Source organism: Phytophthora infestans, genomic scaffold (assembly GCF_000142945.1).
Source record: "Phytophthora infestans T30-4 supercont1.8 genomic scaffold, whole genome shotgun sequence".
Taxonomy (NCBI): Eukaryota; Oomycota; class Peronosporomycetes; order Peronosporales; family Peronosporaceae; genus Phytophthora; species Phytophthora infestans.
In genome coordinates, this window is record NW_003303751.1 from 911,929 (window position 1) to 932,088 (window position 20,160).

A 20,160-nucleotide genomic window follows, 5' to 3' on the forward strand; every position below is an offset into this window, starting at 1 on the left:
GGGCGGCATTATTTCCCTTTCTTTGTTGTTCTCACACAGCGTTCGGTTCAGTGTAATTCCACTTCTGGGCAAGAACCTGCAATGCGCCAATAACCCTGCTTTTCCCTGCACCTGGCTTTCCTCCAAGAAATGCTACAATTTGTTCGTTGACGTCATGACCCAGTTAAAGCGATTTAAACAGTTTCTTTCCCACATTAGCAAACATTTTGTGCTGTTTTTCGTTCAGTTGAGTTGCCAGAGATACCTGGTCCAGTGAAGGCATATCTGGTGTGTCATGAGTGCGGTATTCATCGTTTAAGACCGACACCGCTGACTCATAACGTTGCTCCATTACCTCATCGTTCCCAATTGATTGTTGAAGGAGACGTACTCTAGTCGGAAAATCTGGGTATCTAGCCCACAACGTCGAAGCACAGGTTCCCGAACGCAGATGTGATTCTGGTGCAACTAAGCAGTGTAGCTTTTGTTCAACATGTTCGAGAGACATTGATATGTTTGTGACCATCGTGTCTGCTAGAGTGGAAGCTGCAGCAACGTCCACGCAATCTGTAGATTTTTCGAGGTCCTTGATATACTTTGTAGGTTGTGTTGGGGCCCATACTATCGCGTCCATATCCTCGGGTTCACTTTCGTCTGAACCGCCGTCATCTTCGTCGGCATCCTGCATGTCAAAGCCGGTAGAATCGATTTCACGATCATCATTTAGGCCCGCTTCATAACGAAGGTATCTAGCAGCTTCAGGGTCATCCTGTGATTGAAGCAATTCTCGGGAGGCATAGTAGTCGGTGTTATTTTTTACGAACGTTCGAGCACTTGGTGGAGCTTCCGTTTCCCACCATTGCTCAAAAAATGCACCAAACGTTTCACCATTTGTATCAAAGTCAGTGCCACAACGAAAAGGACGAAATAGTGCCATCACAGACTGTTGGTAGCGAAGCAATTCATCCTTTGGGAGGTTAGATCTGCGAACATCTGGAAGCCGTTTGTGACTGATTGTTACAACGCGTTCGGATGTGGACCCAACTATAGTATGTGTACCAAAATGAGAATGCTCTTTCAAAAACGGCACGCCACGTTTGCTCTTTTTCCTGCACCAATTTTCAGCAAAGGTCATGAGGTCCACAGATTCTAGTGTTGCTGGCCGAAATATATAGTCCAGCCAAATGCTTGATGGCTTAAAATTGAGCTGATTGGTGTCACCTTCGAGGACAATGTCAAGCTGCTCATCTTGCTGGAACAGTGCCTTCAATACTGTTGGGAGCGGTAATTTTACGAACTCATGTGACGAATACATAACAGTGCCTTTGATGACGTACAAGCACGCCATCGGTGCGGAGACCTCATGCGGATTCGACAGCGTGCAACACATGGATTGGATGCGGCGACGTCCCGCGGCAGCTTGAGTATCCGTTTCGTTTGAAAGTACGCGATTTGCCTTATCAAATGCGTGCAAATGAAGCGCCCATGGATTTTCGAGGTCCTGTTGGTGTTTGGTCGTATACTTGATAGTATAATATGCTTTTTCGGGACCTGTGTACATGGGATCGATGTATTAGAAACGGTTAACAGGTGAGTAAAGGGAACATTGACATCCTACCGTCACCGGCGGCTAGAAATTCTATGTCATGATTGCACTTAAACAGCGCGTTGACAATCGGTACGTATGCGTTAATGTACTCGTTGCCTGGATGGCGTTTCAGCTCGATTCGATTATCCGATGTCCACCGTGTCATTTTACAAGTTTCTTTTGGCATAAACATCCGACAAACCTTTCCGTCGGGGGTCCGTTTAGTAACCTTGAAGCATGAATTTGAATGGAACCAATGGTGATGTTGGTAAGCCAACAACGCACGAGAACAAAATACAGCCTCATTTGACGCCAAATCCGAAGCAGGGGATAACGGTCGCGGGCTAGCAATCATGCTAAAAATTTTCTTATCGTCACAATCGAGCGCATTGTTTTCTTGTAATATTCGATTGGATGTCTTCATGATCAATTCATCAGCCCCATATTTTTCTCCACAGTGATTGCAATAACATGTTGCTGGTTTGGTTGCGCCAGATCGAGGTTTCCTGAATGCCAGTTGCTGGAGTGCGAGTAATTTAATCTCGCCAATTCCACAGGAAGGACAGAGAGACATATCAAGTGGCACGTTTGCAGTCGAAATCGCTTCGACGTATTGAATCAGTGTAGACCGGAATCTCTCGGAGGAGCACATCGTATAGTACTCGTCAGCTGTGGACGGCATATTTTCAATCCAAATGAGCATGTGAGAGTGAAGCGATCCCGTTGAATTTTGTGATTCTGTTGCAGCATAAAATGATTTTGTGCGACCGAAGAGTCCTGAATCCTTTCGAGAACAGCCTTGATCTGAATCCCAATTCAAAACTACATCAATAAACATGTTCATCAAGCGATCAAAATGTCTATATCATAAACCGTTAGTCTGTGCTTTTGATAGGGTACAAATGAGTTGCACCACAACTTACCTTGCACAAATGGCTGGATTAGCCGTCGCTATCGATCCCAACTTTGCTCGAGTAAACTCCAAGCATTCATAGATGCCTGCTTGCATTTCTTCAAATACATCATCTGCGATACCTCCGGCCAGATTAGCAATTTGAAAGGAGCTTGCACTGTCTGGCGAAATCGTAAAAAAATTGTCGGCTGGCCAAGTTTCAGTTGCATCGAAAAGAGGTCTGCACGTGCTGCTGTCCGCTCATCGTTAGACCCCCAGTAGGATCGCATCCCTGTTGAAATATTACCGTATAATTCACGGACCGATCTGTTAATTCCCGGTGCAGGTGGTATGGCAACTGATCTGCTATAGCCTTTAATTGGCTCTGCTGGTATTGGACATAGTTTTGAAGGTCTTCACGAGAAACACTAGCAGACCGCTCCATTGAACCTGACAACATCCGAGCTCTGATTGAAATCGCATGAAGTGCGTTGTGCCTGGCTAAAACATCAAACGCAACCATGGCGAACGAGCGATGCTGGACAAAGCGACGTGATGAGTGCCGCAAACAAAATCTAATGAACTCCAAAAGGCTGATCGGTATAACACGAGATTCTTCAAGGCCTCCTCGCCCGTAGGGAAACAATTCAGAAAATGAGTTCGTCCAAAACGTCGAATCAAAATCGGACAAAATACTAGATGATCGATAGACCACTACGCGAGAATTATTCAATACAAGCTGAACACCAGTAGGAACGTCAATATGCCTGAAGTCACTTACCCATCCATCGGCAGTTTGCTCACACACCTCATCTTCTTCGGAAACCGATTCATGGGCAGGTGCAGGTGCGTTATGCCTCCAGGTTGCACGGTCAAGTTCCTCAGACCCATCAGTCCCTCTATATAAACTTTGCTGCGTTGGGCTTGCGACTGGGTTGGCAGGGTTCAGAAAATAACTATTTTCATCCTGTGTTGAACAATCAATTGTTGGTAGCGTCGCTTTAGACGATATTGCGTCACCGGAGTGATTAATTTCATTTTCATCTCGGGTGGGAAGTACAACTCCTGTGCGAGACCCAGCCGGTGGGTTCAGCCGTTCGTCGGACGTCTGATCATTGGAAGAAGATATGGGTTCGCGATTACCATCGCCAGCTTGATCCAGTACGACACGCGTACGAATTGTCGCAATCGTAGTTTCCCACTCCGGTTTCACTTCCACAGATTTGTATAAATGATTATTTGCTTTGTACCAATCTAGCTGTTCTCTTAGGCGCGAGAGGCGAACATCATATTTTTTAAAGTTGCTGCTTTTTGAGCGGTCGTCATAGCTCCGACCATAGTCACACCAACCACGCCTTCCGAAAACACGTCACGTGGAAGCATTTCAGCTGGAGGAGCAGGATCTGCCCCCAAAAAATACGCGTGAGAACGTATAGAGGAGTGTTTTCCTCCTCGAACCACAGAGATAAAATGCATCGGCTGCGAAAGATTTAACATTGCATTCTCCGTGAAAGTACTGTCGGAAAAACACATAGGCAAACAACCCATAAAAAGCCCATTGGCAACAGCGAATTTAGGCGGGTGACCTCTCTTTCTGTCCAGTAGTGATGTTCTGCACGAAGTGCACACCTACATGCTTAGTTGTTCGTCTTTTAAAACAATCCCTGATCTCGCCAACAATATCCCTGCCAGTTCAGCACTCAGACCCGACATATCGTAGTACGTTCGAAGTTCCGATGGGAGTGTTTTTGGAGGTTTTAGTCGGGTTTTCATTGACTGCAGAAGATACGTGCCAGAATCAGCTTTTTCCACCTTGACGCGCGCCGCAGGGTGCATACAGTCACAGACACAGCAAACAAGTTCTTTAAGCAATCCACCCGAGAGATATTTGGCTCCACGTTCGGACGTACGCTTTTCCATTTCGTCAAAATGCTTTAAGAAGTTGTTAACGGCCGCTAAAGTTTTGCCTTCAGGTCCAACACTGGATGTTCGCCGATGCTTCCTTTTCACAAGTTGAGCAGCATGGTCACCCTCACTCTTTAATGCTCGAGCTTTTTTTTATCATGTTTCGATCATGAGCACGCGCGTTATCCGCGAGTTGCTGAGAGCAAGCCTGGCAAAACGGTACTTTGTGAGTTAATTGTGAGCGGGTGGGTCTATTCGCCATGCAGGTACACGACACTCGCTCGGAATGCGTTGTGCTTTCTAAGCAGAATGGTGCCTTTTGAGTGAAATCGGCATGTGACGGCAAAGAAAGAAACAAACAAACCATTTAGTACACCCAACAACGCGACGTGGAATTTCCAGGTGCCCAATGACTATGGATGGCTGTTTCCGCACCTAAATATCAAGGTAGGTAGGAGTCATTTTGAGCGTTCGAATTACGATTCTACCACGCGACGCCGCCATATTAATTGCTCAGGTTCCGCAATCACATCACTTAATGATATGCTCAAAACAAACTTGTATATTTAAGTGAAGAAACACTTTTACGGGTCTGAACACGGATGAAAACGACAATTGAACATAACACGAGTCTGTCACGGCAGTTGGGTTTGGCACACAGGCACTTAAACCATAGTTTCTCGCGGGTGTACTCCACCGTTATTTCTTCACCAGCTGAAATATCACGAATAGCAAAAATGCCTATACGAGGTCCATCGCACGATAAAAACTCGACCCATTTGCAGTTAGGCGCGCACGAATGGTTGATCAATCTGGATTCGTTTCCACACTTGCCGGCATCGATGAATATCTTGTCATTCCGAATCGTCGTTGTTGCAACCTCGATTATATAGTCGCGACTTCGCTCACTCTTGATACTCTCAAATATGAGTTCGCCGACATACTCAAGCACAAACGAACCTTTTGCCAAGAAGGTTGACGGAGCTAGACCCAGAGCAGTACGCGTTTGAATAATGTTGAAGGAATGTGTCCGGATAAACCGATTACCGCAGCCAAGACCAATTGTACAATTTCTGTCGTCACAAAGGATCTTGGAGTGATAATTACCACAACAAGAGCCATTCTCATCGTAGCACATCTGGTGCTTGCAATCACAGGAGTAATCATCGTGGGCAGGGAAAATAGGACAAATAGCACCGCCATTGAAAAAATTCGTCCAGATTGTCACGACACCGGGCGGCCACAGCGGGTCCATGGCTGTGCTGGATTGACAGTAAATCGCGGATTGAACATCTTATCAGTCGGTTTGTGTTCATCCATGCAATGTCACCCTGCTCGAAGTACGGCCACATATTACACCAGGCAGACGTTGGACAGCTAATAACGGGCAACGTCCGAGGATGTAAGCAGAGCACTTTGTTGTGGGTGTCAATTCTTTATTTACATCGCCTGGTACAGTATGTATTACTACTGGGCTGTATGAGGTCTGGTTCTCATTGGGTAGGTTCTACGGTCGATGAATTTGCGTTAAGTCCATGTGTTCGAGCTTTCGCCTAAAGTTTTGGGTACGAAACAAGAAGACGATAAATTATTCGTGTCGTTGCTGTTGCGACTTTACAACAACGACACTCCACAGCCTTATTCATGTCAAATCTCGAGCTATCTGCGTCACTATTCGAAGTCACTCGTCTGATACGAAATCGATAAAATTTAACAGAAGCGTCATAGCGCTTTCGTTTTCCCGCTGATATCTCTACAACATTGCCGTAATCTTGCATGCAATTTCGTCAATCCCCAATACTACATGTTTGATTGATATAATGCATCATCCAATATCAGGCAAAACTGGTTAAAAGTTCAAGAAAGAATCATAGTTGAAAAATTTGTTCGTTCATTCTTGTACAGTAATGGAAGTGGTGATGCGTGGTACATGTACAACGGTTCTGTATTTATCAGCAAACTCGTGTCATCCCCGCCCCCCCTCCCAACACGCACACAGACACAGGCAAACACTAGGGCACGCACAGAATGCTAGCTGCAACGGCAAGGTAAATATTTGAACAGCCTACCCAGCTCACTTTTTAATTGTCCACAAGAAGTATGGAGCTGACTGATCTTCTTCGATCCAGGATCAAGCGCAAACAAGAAAAACGCCCACCAGTCTACGAGAAGACCCCTGACATCGTGGAAATGCTACGCAAAGTCACTGCCGTCAATCCGCCAGATTCGACGTCCACGCCCTCAGAACCCGCCAAAATGCCGCCGTACATCAGTTTGGATATGTACATCGCGTTTCGAGAAGAGTTCGCAAGTGGCTGGAACATCTGGCTAAGTGACGAACAAGTTACGAAGTTGGAGCCGGAACTGAAACAGGAGATGCCGTCAATGAGATTTGACGAGAAGGCAGCCATGTTTTTCCGACTTTCGGTGTGGACCAACAAGAAGCAAGACCCCGACGTTCAAAACGTCACTGAGATCCCCGATGGAGCGGAAGTGTACGTCGAACGAGTGACGGGGCTGGCCTTGTTCGAAAACAAAATGGCTCAAGGCAACACGAATCGCATCGCGATGGTCACAAAAGTCAAAGACACTGATTCCGATCTCGAGAACACCACTCCTCCCGAAGCTGAGAGTCAAAGCACGGAAGGCAACCAGACTGACGCCGACCGCCTTTCGCCTAAATTGCAAAAGAAGCGCAGAGCTGGGAAGACAAGTCGGGACGTCGTGGAGCCTGGCACAGGCGAGAAATGCCTTCTCGCACAACAGCCAAATAAGGCACGAGCACCAAAGAAGCCAAAAACGGAGTAAGCTCGCGGTTACGTCACCTGACTGGTAGGCACTGGCAATCTATCTGGACAAGGATTGCTGTACACCATATAATAAATATATGATGTCTTGTTGTCTCTTTAAACATCAGTAGGCCCGCGCACCGATACGAATCGGGCATGCAAAGTTTGTTAGCGCTCTTTATAGTCACAATGAATCGACGTTAACAAAATACCACGTACAGCATCGAGCTCGACGTTGTTTTATAGGTACAAATAGTATGAGGCCTTGGGCAGACGCCGTACAACATCCTGAGGTAAGTAAAGCAATAACGCAAACGGTTTGAACGTCGAGTAGCGTAGTATGTGTTCTTGGTGCTGGAGCAGCGCAAAACTGCTACCGAATTCACCGGTTGTATATCCAAAACCACCACCAGTGGCAGGTGCCCCAAAAGCCGACGAAGCAGCAGGCGCAGCACCAAAGGCACTGATTGTGGCCGGTGCGCCGAATCCTCCAGTGGCAGGGCGTGCTGCACTACTTCCAAACAGATCACCGCTTGTGGCGGGAGCACCAGGCTGCGATTCAAATCCACCAAAACCGCCAGTTGTTGTAGACGTCCTAGCTGAGCCAAAAGCGAACGATCCAAAGCCTCCTCCACTAGAGGTAGCACTGAATGCAGATGACTGAGTGACCTCCTGTCGCTCCAAAGGCTGAACTCGTTGCTGGTTGCGCTCCGAAGCCTCCGACCGCTCCAGTTTCAGTCGTCGTAGCTCCGGGTGCCCGAGCATTCTGCGTGGCTGCCGCCAGTGCTGCTGCTGGGTTCGTGCGCTTCAAGTAGTCTTCATACCGCTGCGATCCAAATAGACCGGGAGACAGACGCCGTATGTGTGAATGAGTGACGCTGTTGTTTGATATGTTATTATTGAATGTTGCTCAAGTGTTCTGTTGTGCGAATGTCGTTCTTCACCGACTGGGTCAACATTCAGCCATTGTAGCATAACGTTTTAGTAATTATTCAGTATTGCGTCATTATTGTACCTGATTTGTTGTTCGTAGTTGCAATCTATCACGTACAGAAGTACGTCCTTATGCGTTTTTATAGAATCCACGACGGTTCTGGAACCCACCTAAGACTCTGGATACAAATATCGAGAGAACTGTACAGTACAGTCGTTCCGCTCGTTATAGTTCGCGTCTCCTGTGGTGCTGTCTGACATCCGGAAGCAAACTAAAAATTCCTGAAGACTCAGGTGGTCATGGACACGACTTCACTGATAAAACTGAGAGAGGATTTGTGCGTTCTCACGTCTGTTTCTCGAACCTCAAAGTTTTATCCTGCATCAAGTACTTATGCAGGATTAGAAAATTAAATTTCTGCTCGACCAATGAAAGGTCTCATATTCAGCTTTTGTTTTGCTACGGGCATAACGAGTTCAGCGCTGCGTTGGCGTTCCTGGACGGGCTACAGCAATATAATAGCCTCGATGCAACTTAATACGACATTGCATGCCTCCCCGCACTCGAAGGCGACGAGTGGGTGGATTCCAGTGAGCTGTACGAAGACGAAGAAGCAGCTTAAGCAGCTCATAAACAAGTAAACAAGCGAAGGAGGAAAAAGGGGTTTAACCCTAACAAGGCTCGTGAAGTACTTCGTGCAGAAGTGAGAACTCTAAAACTCGAGGTAGAGGGGCTCGATTTTATTCGAAAGCGCCTTTTAACTATTCGAAACGAGCGGAAAGCCGGAAAGAGTTCAAGTCACAGTGCGAATGGAGCGTCTTTGTGGCAAGAGTCTTGCACTCGACAGCTTAATCGACGCTTGAGGACTAAACGGGAAAATATGTTGCTAAGAAGAAACTGTGACAAGGTGCTACGCGCCGTAAACAGCGTGAAAAACCTTCTCGGCTCACGGCCGGCGCTGTGGGATACGACGAGCCATGAGACTCGAATTCGAACCAGACGAATCGACATTCCTAACGGATACATGAACGACATGGTTACCCGGATCTTTGACCAACTTTCAGCTGGAGTAGAGGCGTCCTACCGTGACGTGCAACAAGGGAGCGACGTTAGTGTCTTAGATCTATCCTACGACGGTGTGAAGGGGAGACCCAAGGAGATTTTCGATTGTCGTACCCTACCCTTTGATATGACAGATATTAGTGACGCATGGTGGGAAGACTGGCACACGTATAGTGGTCGAGACGTGCAGGACAGTGCAGATGTGGTTGCAGAAAGCTTTGGGTTAGAGATCTGCGATGTGCCGGCTAAAATCTCCGCCACTTTCTACGCACAGCAAGTCTTACGTCGATACGTTGAAAAAGGTCGTGTCGTGTTCATCTGGAATGCGTACATTGAGCCCATTGCATACAAAGGCAAGCGGGTCCGTGGTGCCTATTATACCGAGAAGAGTAATGTGATCATCAGACCTGAAGACCCTGACCCAAACGAGACCCTAACGCAAATATCATCTCGGGAAGCCATCACGCCCCATTTTCTAGATCCAAAGTTAACTGCTGATTCCAAGATTTCCGCGCTGACAAGAATCCTCGTCAACTCGATGTCTCCGTACTACACGGCACGCACTAAAACGATCGAATCTACGCTACTGGACCGTATGCTCCAAGCGAGACGATGTGGGTAATACGACGTGGAATAAAATATATTAAAAAAGTTTTTATTGCAGCGAAGTCGTTGACTGATGGCGTGGGAGTAACCGCAGAGCTAATCGCGTTTTGGATGGTGACAGACTGCTGGTATCGGGAACTACGTCTTGATCGTGTACACAATACGCAAGACTCTGAGTGCAGAGCGTTTGCATCATGAAACGAGTGCTCTTCACGGTCTCGCTGACACTGACGCAGTCGCTTTGCAATAAAACGTCATCACCGACCGATAGTTGATGACGGATCCTACGTAGCACCTCGTCCCGATACGTTGTGTTGGTCAAGATCTCGTCTACTGGCAAGTCCAGCAGTTGGAGCCCGTTAAGACACTCGCCTTCCTGTTCATCAGCCGACACGTTTTCTTCGTTGCTCGCTTCGTTAGTAACATCATCTTGGTGGGGCTCAAACGTCAATGACTGCTGCGGTTTTGCTGTAGCTTGTAGGCTACGCCCATGCCCCCTTCGCTGCTCTAGAATCATTTCTCGCTTTCGAATGGCTTCAGACGCATCGTCAGCCTCTTGTCTCCTTGCTCGAGCTCGATACGCGCGCTTCACTTGGGCGACTGTTTTGGGCAATTTTTCATCCTGTTGCTGATCAGATCGCTCCTGAGTAGAGGGCGAAGAACTGCGCCATGTACTAGATTGTTCAAACTCATACGCCAGTGCTCCAGGTGGCGTATCAAACAGAGACCGCATACTACCAGCGCGTCCTATTCGATCGCTTCCACTTGATTCGTAACGAGGAGCATTAGATGGCGCTTGTATCGCATGCCACCCTTTGACTAGGCGCTTCTTCTCGTAGCGAGGCAATCGATGAACCGGAAGCTCATCTTCCATACTTAAATAATGGCCAGTTATTTAAAAAATATATGTTTTAAACTAAACTGAGATCTTCATGAAGCGACGTTCAACCCCCAAGCTCAGCACGGACAATTCTCGCCGACTAGGATCTTCAACACGTAGCAACATTCCAGTAAAAAAGACAACTAAGAAGCGTTTATCAAGAGATGCGACGTCGTCTGTCTTGGGCTTGAAGAAAACTGAATCACCTTGTGGCAGTGGTGAGAGCAAAGCGGTTGATCACATCGCAGAGTGTCAGCGTCTTCGTGAGCAACTGGAGAGCGTATTGGTAGATCACCAGAGACAAGAAGAAGAGATCGTTGCCTTGCGAGCGCTCGCGAAGTCTCTGACACAAGAGGTCGAAGTCATTCACGAGCGACAGCTTCGACAATCTACGTGTATCAGCGACAGAGTGGTACACAGAGAGGATCAGCACGAAAATTCCTTCAAGCTGAATGTGCAGGTGGAAGAGCTCCAGGGACAGAATGAAGAACTGCGCCGTCAACTGGAGTACTCCCAGAAGGAGCTCAAGTCGGCTCGTGATCGCATCGCAGAGAAGCTGCCAGTCTACAAACTCGCGGCGATCAAGGCAAATGCAGAGCTGCGTTGTGTGAAGAGCCAGCTGCAACAAGAACGAGATCACTCGGATCTTCTCCAGAAACAACTTGTGCGGTGTAAAGCTAGACAAGACGATGTTCCAGTACGGGTATCACTCGAGCGTGGCAACAACCAGAACGAACATGACGAAGATTCTCAAGAGAGTGAGGCTGCTCGACGTGAGCGAAAAGCTTTCCTTCGACAATGCAGTATTATGCAGGATACACCGGAACGAAAGCAGCTTAACAGAAATGGAGAATTAAAAAAATTGCATTAACGAAAGAAATTAACATTTAATCTTGCAGATATCTTAACTTTGAAAAAGTTTGTCGACTTCTGCTCTATACGGTACCTTCAGAGGTACTGAGTTGAGCGAGCTCTTCCTCCTCGTCAGACAGTAGCGACTGCGTCCCAGCAGCAGTTGAAGTGAATCCATACGAGCCGCCACCGGCAGCTCCCGTCTCGTAGATTTTCTTCTTACGGGAAATAAGCACACGGAATCGTTCCAGTCCTTGCTGCACCAACCTCTCACCTTCCGCGATAGAAGCAGCATGCGTCGAATCTCCTGGAATTATCTGTTCGTATTGTTCAATACCCAGACGACGCATGACTCGAGCGTATCCGTTGGTTAGTGTGAACACTGCCAGCGCGATCATTGCCAGTGGGGCGTACACTGCGAAGCCTCTTCCGAAGACATGGACGACACGAGTATTCGCTAGTAGAGTGTTGAACGCTGTCCCCTCTGCTAGCCCCCCACCTCGAAGTAGGAGCAGTGCGTTCTGTCCCAACGCAAATTGTAGTCTACACTGGTAAATTGACGTCTTCAGTAGACACAACTCCGTCGAGTTACCGTGTGCACGTAGCGAGTATTTCCCAGGTAATCGAAGAGTAAAGAGACTTGTGTAGCAACACACAGCCAAGTACACGAGTAGCAACGCTGATACGAGCTCCGTTGCACTACGTAGACTACTACTCGTCTCCTTAACCTCGACAGCGATCAAGAAGCGGAACAGAGATAGCGACGATCTACGCCAACCCATTGTCAGCTCACCCCATACTACACAGAGCGATAGAAATCCCGTAATGACAGCACAGGTGACAGCCACAGGAGACGTAGCCCACTGACGAACTTGGTGTCGTGTATCCAGAAACATGTTGTGCAAGCGGTTGAGTGTTGATGTCTCCGGGTACGAACTACTTGCTGGTAGCGCACGTTGGGAACAGCGGTCTTGTAGTACATCGACGTTGATACAGAGCTCCAAGAAGGCTTGGTCACATCGACGTAGCTCCAGTTGTGCGATACGCACACGTCGATGCAGCTTCACTGTTTCCGGAAGCGTCGGAGCTTTCCGAAAGGCTCGAGCGAGGTTACTGAGTCCACGTTTTAATTTACTAGGAACATCAGTAAATGACGCTGATTTGGCGCCTCGCTTCGTGTCAGCAGAGGCGTCTAGACTGGTGAAAGCGGGTTTGTTCGTCTCGATCAGAGCTACGACTTGAAGAAGACAAGTCTTGATGTACTGCATGTCGCTGGTAAGGATGATAGCGCCGCTCTCGGCCTGCATCATACGCTGATAAGCGTCGCGAACATCCGCGATTACATCGTCGTATTCAAACCTCGCTTCCATCCGTTCATCCTGCAATTGGCCTGCTTGAAAGTGCAGTATCTGAAGCTGTGCTCCATCCAGTCGTCGAACCCAGAATCCTCTTGGGATCTCCACGAGTCCGTACCCCAGTAGAGCGATGACCCATAGCAATCCGTAAGTGTTACTGGCTGCCATAGCGAGTCCCAGCACGCCATACAATGACAAATGATCCACTAAGATCAAGTACAATGCCACAATACACAGTCCACCGGCCAACACCGTCCAATGGAAGACCAGGTGTCTCATTGAGCTCAACACGCGTTTGTCCAATTCGAGCTCTCCGTTCTGGCGGAATTCCACCAGGAACGGCAGCCCTACCCAGCTCATAAGGAACGTAGTCCAGTACAGTAGTCTCCATACGAGCAGATACTCTCTAAACGTCGTTTTCTCCTCCGTGATGTTACCGACAGATTGGGAGCTCGTGACGAGGCCGTTGGTGGCCAGATCCATCGGCAGCAAGAGCAATCCCAGGAAGCCCAACACCCAAGTCGAGAACACGGCGGCGTGGACTACTGTGGGCACTTTGGCATCTTTGTAATGAGCTAGTAGCCACCACGTGAAGCCCAAAAGTCCACATACCGCTAGAAGTGTCGCTAGTAGAGCCATGCTGAGACTTGCCTGTCAAATCTCTGCGTCTCTTTAAAAAGGATCTTCCGATTAATTTAAGGGCTAAGATAACAAACCGGTAGGATAGCGGTTTCCAATACGGTATTGTACGGTATTCCGAATACAGCGTTTTCTATTGTACGGTATTCCGAATACAGCGTTTTCTATTGTACGGTATTCCGAATACAGTGTTTTCGGAATCCGCACGAGCTTCAAACTTGATGAACGGTTCGAGTGTCCGGCTGACTGGCAGTTGCCGGCTCCTGGGCGTAGCGCTCGTGGTGGACGACATCAGTAAGGGCTGCAACCTAGCCTTCCGATACCCTGCTCCACCCAGCGAGAGAGCGTCGAGCTTCCACTCCCTTCCAGCTCCTCTACTGGCCAAGCTCTTCCGGCCCAAGAACGCGCTCTGTAACGCCAGTTTCGAGCTTGTGGTGGATGATCTGCGCTTCGTGAGTCACCCGGTGCTAGTGTCGCGTCGACTACCAGCAGCAGCACCTGCGGATGGCCCTGGAGGGAGTTTTATAGCGCAGAACAGCTTAACATCGGCTACAGGAGCATCCCCTACAGCTGTAGAGCAGTCTACCAACAACTCTACGGGCGCCATGGGGAATGAGACAACCATGTTTAACATCATTTTTGCGCTAGAAGATCGTCCTCCACAAGTGTCTAGCACTCCTGACGCTACAGATGGCTCAGTTGACACACAAATGTTACCTTTGCAACAAGCAGACGAGGAGGAACTTTTAGCCAGAAGACGCAGCAGCGCTCAAGCTTTCCATACCGTAGCCGCACAGTTGGCGAACGGACTGTTACACGAGGAACTTCGCGTGGGTTTTGTGTCGAAAGAAGTGCGAGAATTGTTACAGTTAAGAGACGAATTGGCTCAAAGTGAGCGGAATGCAGGTAGTAACAATGCAGGTGTTACCAGTGGTAACAGTCTAAGCGCCGCGGTGGCCGCAGGAGCGACTAGTGGCAGTAGTCTTACGAGTAATACGGGAGCTAATACTGCATCAAGTGGGTCGAGTCTGATGCACCTGCATCACCACAGGAAGGACGGGGAAAACGGATCGTCGACGGTGGAGGTGGATCCCCAAACTCTAATCGACGTTTCGTTAGGGAAGTGTGTGCTAGCCAATGACCTCAAGCGAGTATTCCATGGTCTAGAAGAGTCGGGAGCTGCACATGTGGTGCTTAACGGGTGGGTGAAATTGTCGCTAACTCTAACGGATGCTGTAACGGTGAAGATGGCGAGTTTACGACCGTATCACACGCTTCTGCTATTGGCTGATAAAGACGAAATCCTCAACAAACTCCCAGTTGATCATGCGCGACAACTGCGCGATCTGGTGGAGAGTGTAAACCCTCTAAAGAGCTTCCAGGATATTGCATTAGAGACGGGAGTTCCGATTCATCAGGTCTTTCGACTGGCTGCACATCTCGTTTACTGGGGCTTCGGTCGTATTGTGGATGCCATCACTTTGTACAATATTTATCAAGTCAATGCCAAGGCAGATCTGCACATCACGTCGCCTCTGGCGTTGGAATTCAGACGCAAATTCGCTCCGTACGAGCTAGGCGAAGTCTTGTCGACGTTTTCGGGCTCTCGACGTATTGGAGAGTACATGAAGACCTTGTCGACTGCGAAGAAGACTGAGTACGTCCACATGCTCATCTGGCTACTGCAACAACGATTTATTGTACAGCTCCACCGCTTCATATACTTTATGATCCCGTCCGACGGAGACTACGCAGCTGAGCTCGGTAACGGCGCGTCATCGGTTGGTAGCTCCTCTCCTGCGTTACTGGTGTCAAGTTTCCGTCGACAACGAGTCAATAGTAGCGCAACAAACACCAGTGCGCCGGGTAGTTTGCCTATAGCTCAGATCCCGCCTATGAACCCAGCAGACATGGCGCCGTCCCCTGTGCCAGCACTGCTGGATGATAATCCTGCTACCGACGCACGTGGGGGTAGTACAGTACCAATGGCTCAAGTGATGAGTGTGGCGACCCAATTGTTGTTTACAGACCAGGAGCGTGCGTATTTGGCCAAAATTGCCAAGCCCAACTCAGTGTTTACGCTGTTTAAGAGACTATGCGTCTATTTCCATGGAGAACACCACATCGAAGAGATTATGTGGCGGGAGAACCTTTCACGTGGCGAACTGCGCACTGTCATGAGCACGTATCAGGATATCATTGTATGCTGTCTTCACGAGTGAATTTGAAACGAAAAGAGTGTTGAAAGTGTCGAGTACAGCTACTACGTTGCTAGCGAAGCCAATGACATTGACAAAGTCATGTGAAGCTTGCATTGAACTATCTTATGGCCAGAGATGATTCCTGCTAGCAAAATAGTCCCAAGCTACGTTAATAACATTGACAAACAAATAAAGACTTCGCAATAATATGCCCCACTTGCATTACTCCTTCAGCGGATTATCGCCACATCTACGTGTACTTTGATGGATAAGCCTTAGCGATGGTGAAGTAGTTGGTTGAGTACAACGTGTGGAGGTCTTTGTACTTTTCCCAGTATCCAATCTTCTCTAGTTTTGTTTGAAGAGTGCTGGGGGTGAACCCTTTGCGTTTCCATCTCGCAAACCTCTTGAACGTTTTAATGAGAGTTCAACATTTGCTCGAGCTTCCAATCCGCGAAAAGTCGGTCCCCTACTTTTCTCTCTTCACCGTTTCCGAATTCGTCTTCTTCACTGTCTTCTTCCGCTTGGTTGTGGCTCCGCAGAAAACGCTTTTGAGTATCGGACGCGAGCAGAACTGGCGATTCCAGGGTAGAGATGGTAGCTTGGTTGCCGGTCGTGGTGGCAGATATGGCAGGCATCGCACTTCCGTTGCCGAGGAGAGTAACAATCAGAGGGAAAAAAGCCTTGCGCATAGTGCTGGAGTAATTAGACTTTAGTGGAGGAGGGTGAGTTGAAAAGTGAGAGCACGGATCTAGGCAAAGTCGTCCCCTTTGCAATCGGCAAACCCAATTCAAAGCTTACTTCGAAGTATATTTTTATAAGCGCAGTTGTATGACCACAGCAGAAAATGTCCCATTTATGGAGCGAACATATCTATTGAGTGAGGGTTTTACCATTTTAATCCTTCACCCTTAGATGGCGTGCACTGTGACAGCGTCCCCCTTGCCTTACGTGCTGCTGACGCGGCTGATTATGCAGTATTGTTGTTGACGCTGCTTGATCTTTCCGTGTCGCACATTCGCTGCTGCTGTCGGCCCAGTTGTCGGGGTTGGTCGCCGTTGTGTCCACGTTGTCGTCTGGCACAATCTCCACATCTTTAAATCTCTTGCTTTGAACAGAGTTCGTAAAACACCATTCACCTGCTGAAAAATTGGCCTCCCGAATGTGCAGCACAGGCGACGACTTTAGCATAGACTAGTCGTTGATCCAGTAGTATTTTACAGTATTAGTACAGTACTGTAGTAGTCTGTGCTTCACTAGATAAAAATACCAATACATCTTTTCAGACTAACTTAACCAATTACATATGTCCAAACGAGAGTTCTAGTTTATTTGGAGCGGGCACAATTTCAAACAGCTTGTGCTACCTATCCGATGCATTAAATAGTAGAAGGACGCTTCTTGGACACTTTGCGTTAGCCACGTTCAGTCTGCCACTGTCACGATTCGAGAGACTAAAGTAGGGAGGTCATCCCTCCTCGTGTAACCCCTAACTTTTAATACAACCGAGCGCTTAGTTATCAAAATAATAAATGACGTTACATAAACGTTACGAAGAAGGACTTCAGGTCGTAATTGACAAGACCCCGTACGCTTTTAGAGCCACTTTCTATAGTACAATTACGCGCTCGTAATCTGTCATAATCCGCGAGACCTGCTCCTTTAGGTCATCTTCACCAGCCACTTTCAGGGACCGAGTTTCTAGTATACTTTTTGGCAGAAAGGCGCAATTAGTTTATAAATAACACATAAGTTAACGTCAGTCAGTCAGAAGAGCTTTGAGTACATGTACTATGTTAATGCATATTAGTTATATGCACGTTTAGAGGCGCTCTATTTTTAATTTTTTTCTTTACCTAAAGAAGTCTTATATGCGACTTCGAAGCGGTAGCTAATTTGCATATTTCTTAGGTTTCAGTTAGCTTTCGTTTAACACTTTCGCAAGCTTCCTTCGTCAAGTATACTATACAGATCTAAGTCATTTATGAGCTCAACCTTGTTAATACTTAAATGTGGTAGTAAAACATGGATGTGCTTCCAGATGTAACGGGGTACATAGCCTCAAGTGCAGCCCTAGTTACATGAAGTGTGACACGTCACGCTTCGGGATAATTGGTACATAGTACCAGGGTCGTGCTTGTATCTAGGTGACTCATAGTTTGTACATTTAACTCAAGCTTAGCCTACCTATAAATATACTCAGCTTACAGCTTACCTTAAATTTGTCACTTCGCTCCCTTAGGCAAAAAGGGGCCCGGGGACTGCCGCTCACTGAGAGTTTGTACTCGGAGGCCAACTTCCTCTAGCGCAAGGTGCTGTGTGTTCCCATCACACTTGGTAGCACTTGTAGTCAATCCACGCCAACGCGGGTAGACTGCCTGAACCTGTCTGAAGTTGGTCGCCATGGATAGGAACGACTTCTCCCATCTGAACGACTCACAGTTAGAGTCGGTTCGAAGGATGGCTGGCATCTTCGGGATGGAGGTCCTGCAGAGCCTGGTGGCGTCAGCACCGACCGAGCAGCTCGAGCGAGTCAATGCGTTTGACGCTGACGATCACGGGATCATCGCACATGTGTGGGAAAACTTGCATGCTCCGGCGGCGGAAACAAACCCGCCCCACCCGAAGCCAATACGGCAGAAAGTTAAGCCGTATCAAGGGAAGGGAAGTGAGAACCTTCACTTCTGGGTTCGAGAGGTAGACCTCGCGCTGGACGCGACTCTGATCTCGACCGAGCAACTCCGTGTTGCTTTTGCACTCTCCAACCTTAGCGGTCGTGCTCGGAGTTGGCTGTACAAGCGGGAGGCGAAATACCCTGAATGTTTCATATTCTGGGCTCAGCTGTGCGAACAGCACCGAGCCGCGTTACTCCCAGCGAACAATGAGTACCGGCAGCGTTCGCAATCCGTCTCATGCAAGCAAGGAAGGCGCGCCGCACGGGTATGCCCAAGAGATGCGGGAGCTCACGGCGTCCCTAGTGGGAAGCCCACTCAACGAACACGTCAAGATGACTGTGTTCATGGACGGCCTTCGAGTGGGCCCGGCGCGCACTCAGCTTTTTCGGGTGCAGTCAAGCACCCTCGAAGAGGCGATTCAAGTGGCCCTTCAGGAAGAATACATCCATCGCCAGGCGCCCAAGCCGGCCTCAGCATGGCCAGGGAATTCTGTGTCGAATCCAGGTCGAGCAAATCCCACCGGACCCATTCCCAAGGAGCTCGTGTCCGCCGAGCAGCGAGATATTCGCTGCTTCGGCTGCGGGAATCGGGGACACTTCAAGCGCGACTCCCCGCGGATAGACACCACAGGCGGACTTTCCCCAAGTCCGTCCTCAAGGGTCGCTGGTAGAAACCAGGAATTTCGGGGATAGGGGAACACCGGAGACCAGTAGGGGCGGGACACCCTACTAGGGAAGAGCTAAGGATCGTGAGGGGTGCACGGGTGGCGCGTACCACGTAGTCCTAGCCCCTAAGAGTCTTCGCACTCTCGAATCGGCGAAGGGCGGTGGCGGACTAATCGTAGTACACGGATGTGTACAGGATACGATCACCCCTTTAGAATCTTAATCGATTCTGGGGCGTCGAAGAATTTTGCGCGCCGCCAGACGGTTGCTCGTAATCGCAACAAGTTGTCTGATGCTATGAGAGAAATCAAAGGCAACGAGACGGTGTCAGTGCGACTGGCCGACGGGAAGGTCGTCACTGTTCCCAACATCAAAGTAGATCTGGCCGTCAAGTTTGAAGACTTTGACATCCTCGAGCAGCTTACTGTTCTCGACATGGATCTCTACAATATGATCATGGGCATGCCCAGGCTCGAGTAGCACGAGCCCTGGGTTGACTGGCAGGGCAAGGCAATCGGTGCCGCGGAGTCCGACAGAGCATTGGTGAGTCATGTTCCCACCTCTGTCAGGACCCGGGGCGCCCGTAAGGGCTGCCGGGGTACCCAAGCATTCGGCAGATGCTTGGGAGTCGTCGACGTATATGACGACTCCGAGGACGCTTCGATGGTGGCGGCGGCTCTAGGAGGCGCTGACCAAGTGGGTAACTTAGGTCCACAAGCGGGTAACACAGCTCCGCAGACAGTGGCAGCAGCCACGAGCGCTGGTAATAGCTTGTCCAAGGTGGTTAACAGAGTTCCACACGCGTTCGTCCAGACCTCAACTGAAGAGGGAATTATCGGATACGCTTCTTGTGTGTGCTAACACAGTACCACACGAGGTCGTCCAGACCATAACGGAAGAGGAAGGCGCTGGATGCGCTTCTTGTGCGGGTAACATAGAGCCACACAAGGCCTCGAGTGCCTCGAATGTCAGCACCACGACATCCCCTGACGTGGATAACGAAGGTACACGTCACGGACGCCGTCGACGACGTCGCTTCAAGCGACTCGTAGTCCAGGGACCATACTCTTCCGACACGACCGGTGGGAGAGCTTGATCAACATACCGTCTCGGATGGCGAGACCGGATTACCGTCAAG

The 20,160-nt window shown here is 48.8% G+C and overlaps 3 protein-coding genes across 3 annotated transcripts; 1 reads left to right on the top strand and 2 right to left on the bottom strand.

The window, feature by feature from the left end:
* Nucleotides 1-11,481: 11,481 nt before the first annotated feature.
* Nucleotides 11,482-13,481, bottom strand: PITG_06303 (uncharacterized protein; the record flags this gene model as incomplete). Its single annotated transcript, XM_002998406.1, has 1 exon — nucleotides 11,482-13,481. The coding sequence occupies one exon, from the start codon at nucleotides 13,479-13,481 to the stop codon at nucleotides 11,571-11,573; it is 1,911 nt and encodes a 636-aa protein (XP_002998452.1).
* Nucleotides 13,482-13,702: 221 nt separating this feature from the next.
* On the top strand, nucleotides 13,703-15,703 carry PITG_06304 (uncharacterized protein; the record flags this gene model as incomplete). Its single annotated transcript, XM_002998407.1, has 2 exons — nucleotides 13,703-14,000; nucleotides 14,052-15,703. 2 exons carry the CDS (start codon nucleotides 13,703-13,705, stop codon nucleotides 15,701-15,703), a joined length of 1,950 nt encoding a protein of 649 aa, XP_002998453.1.
* Nucleotides 15,704-16,098: 395 nt separating this feature from the next.
* On the bottom strand, nucleotides 16,099-16,374 carry PITG_06305 (secreted RxLR effector peptide protein, putative; the record flags this gene model as incomplete). The annotated part of the gene is made up of 1 exon (XM_002998408.1): nucleotides 16,099-16,374. One exon carries the CDS (start codon nucleotides 16,372-16,374, stop codon nucleotides 16,099-16,101), a length of 276 nt encoding a protein of 91 aa, XP_002998454.1.
* Nucleotides 16,375-20,160: the final 3,786 nt, after the last annotated feature.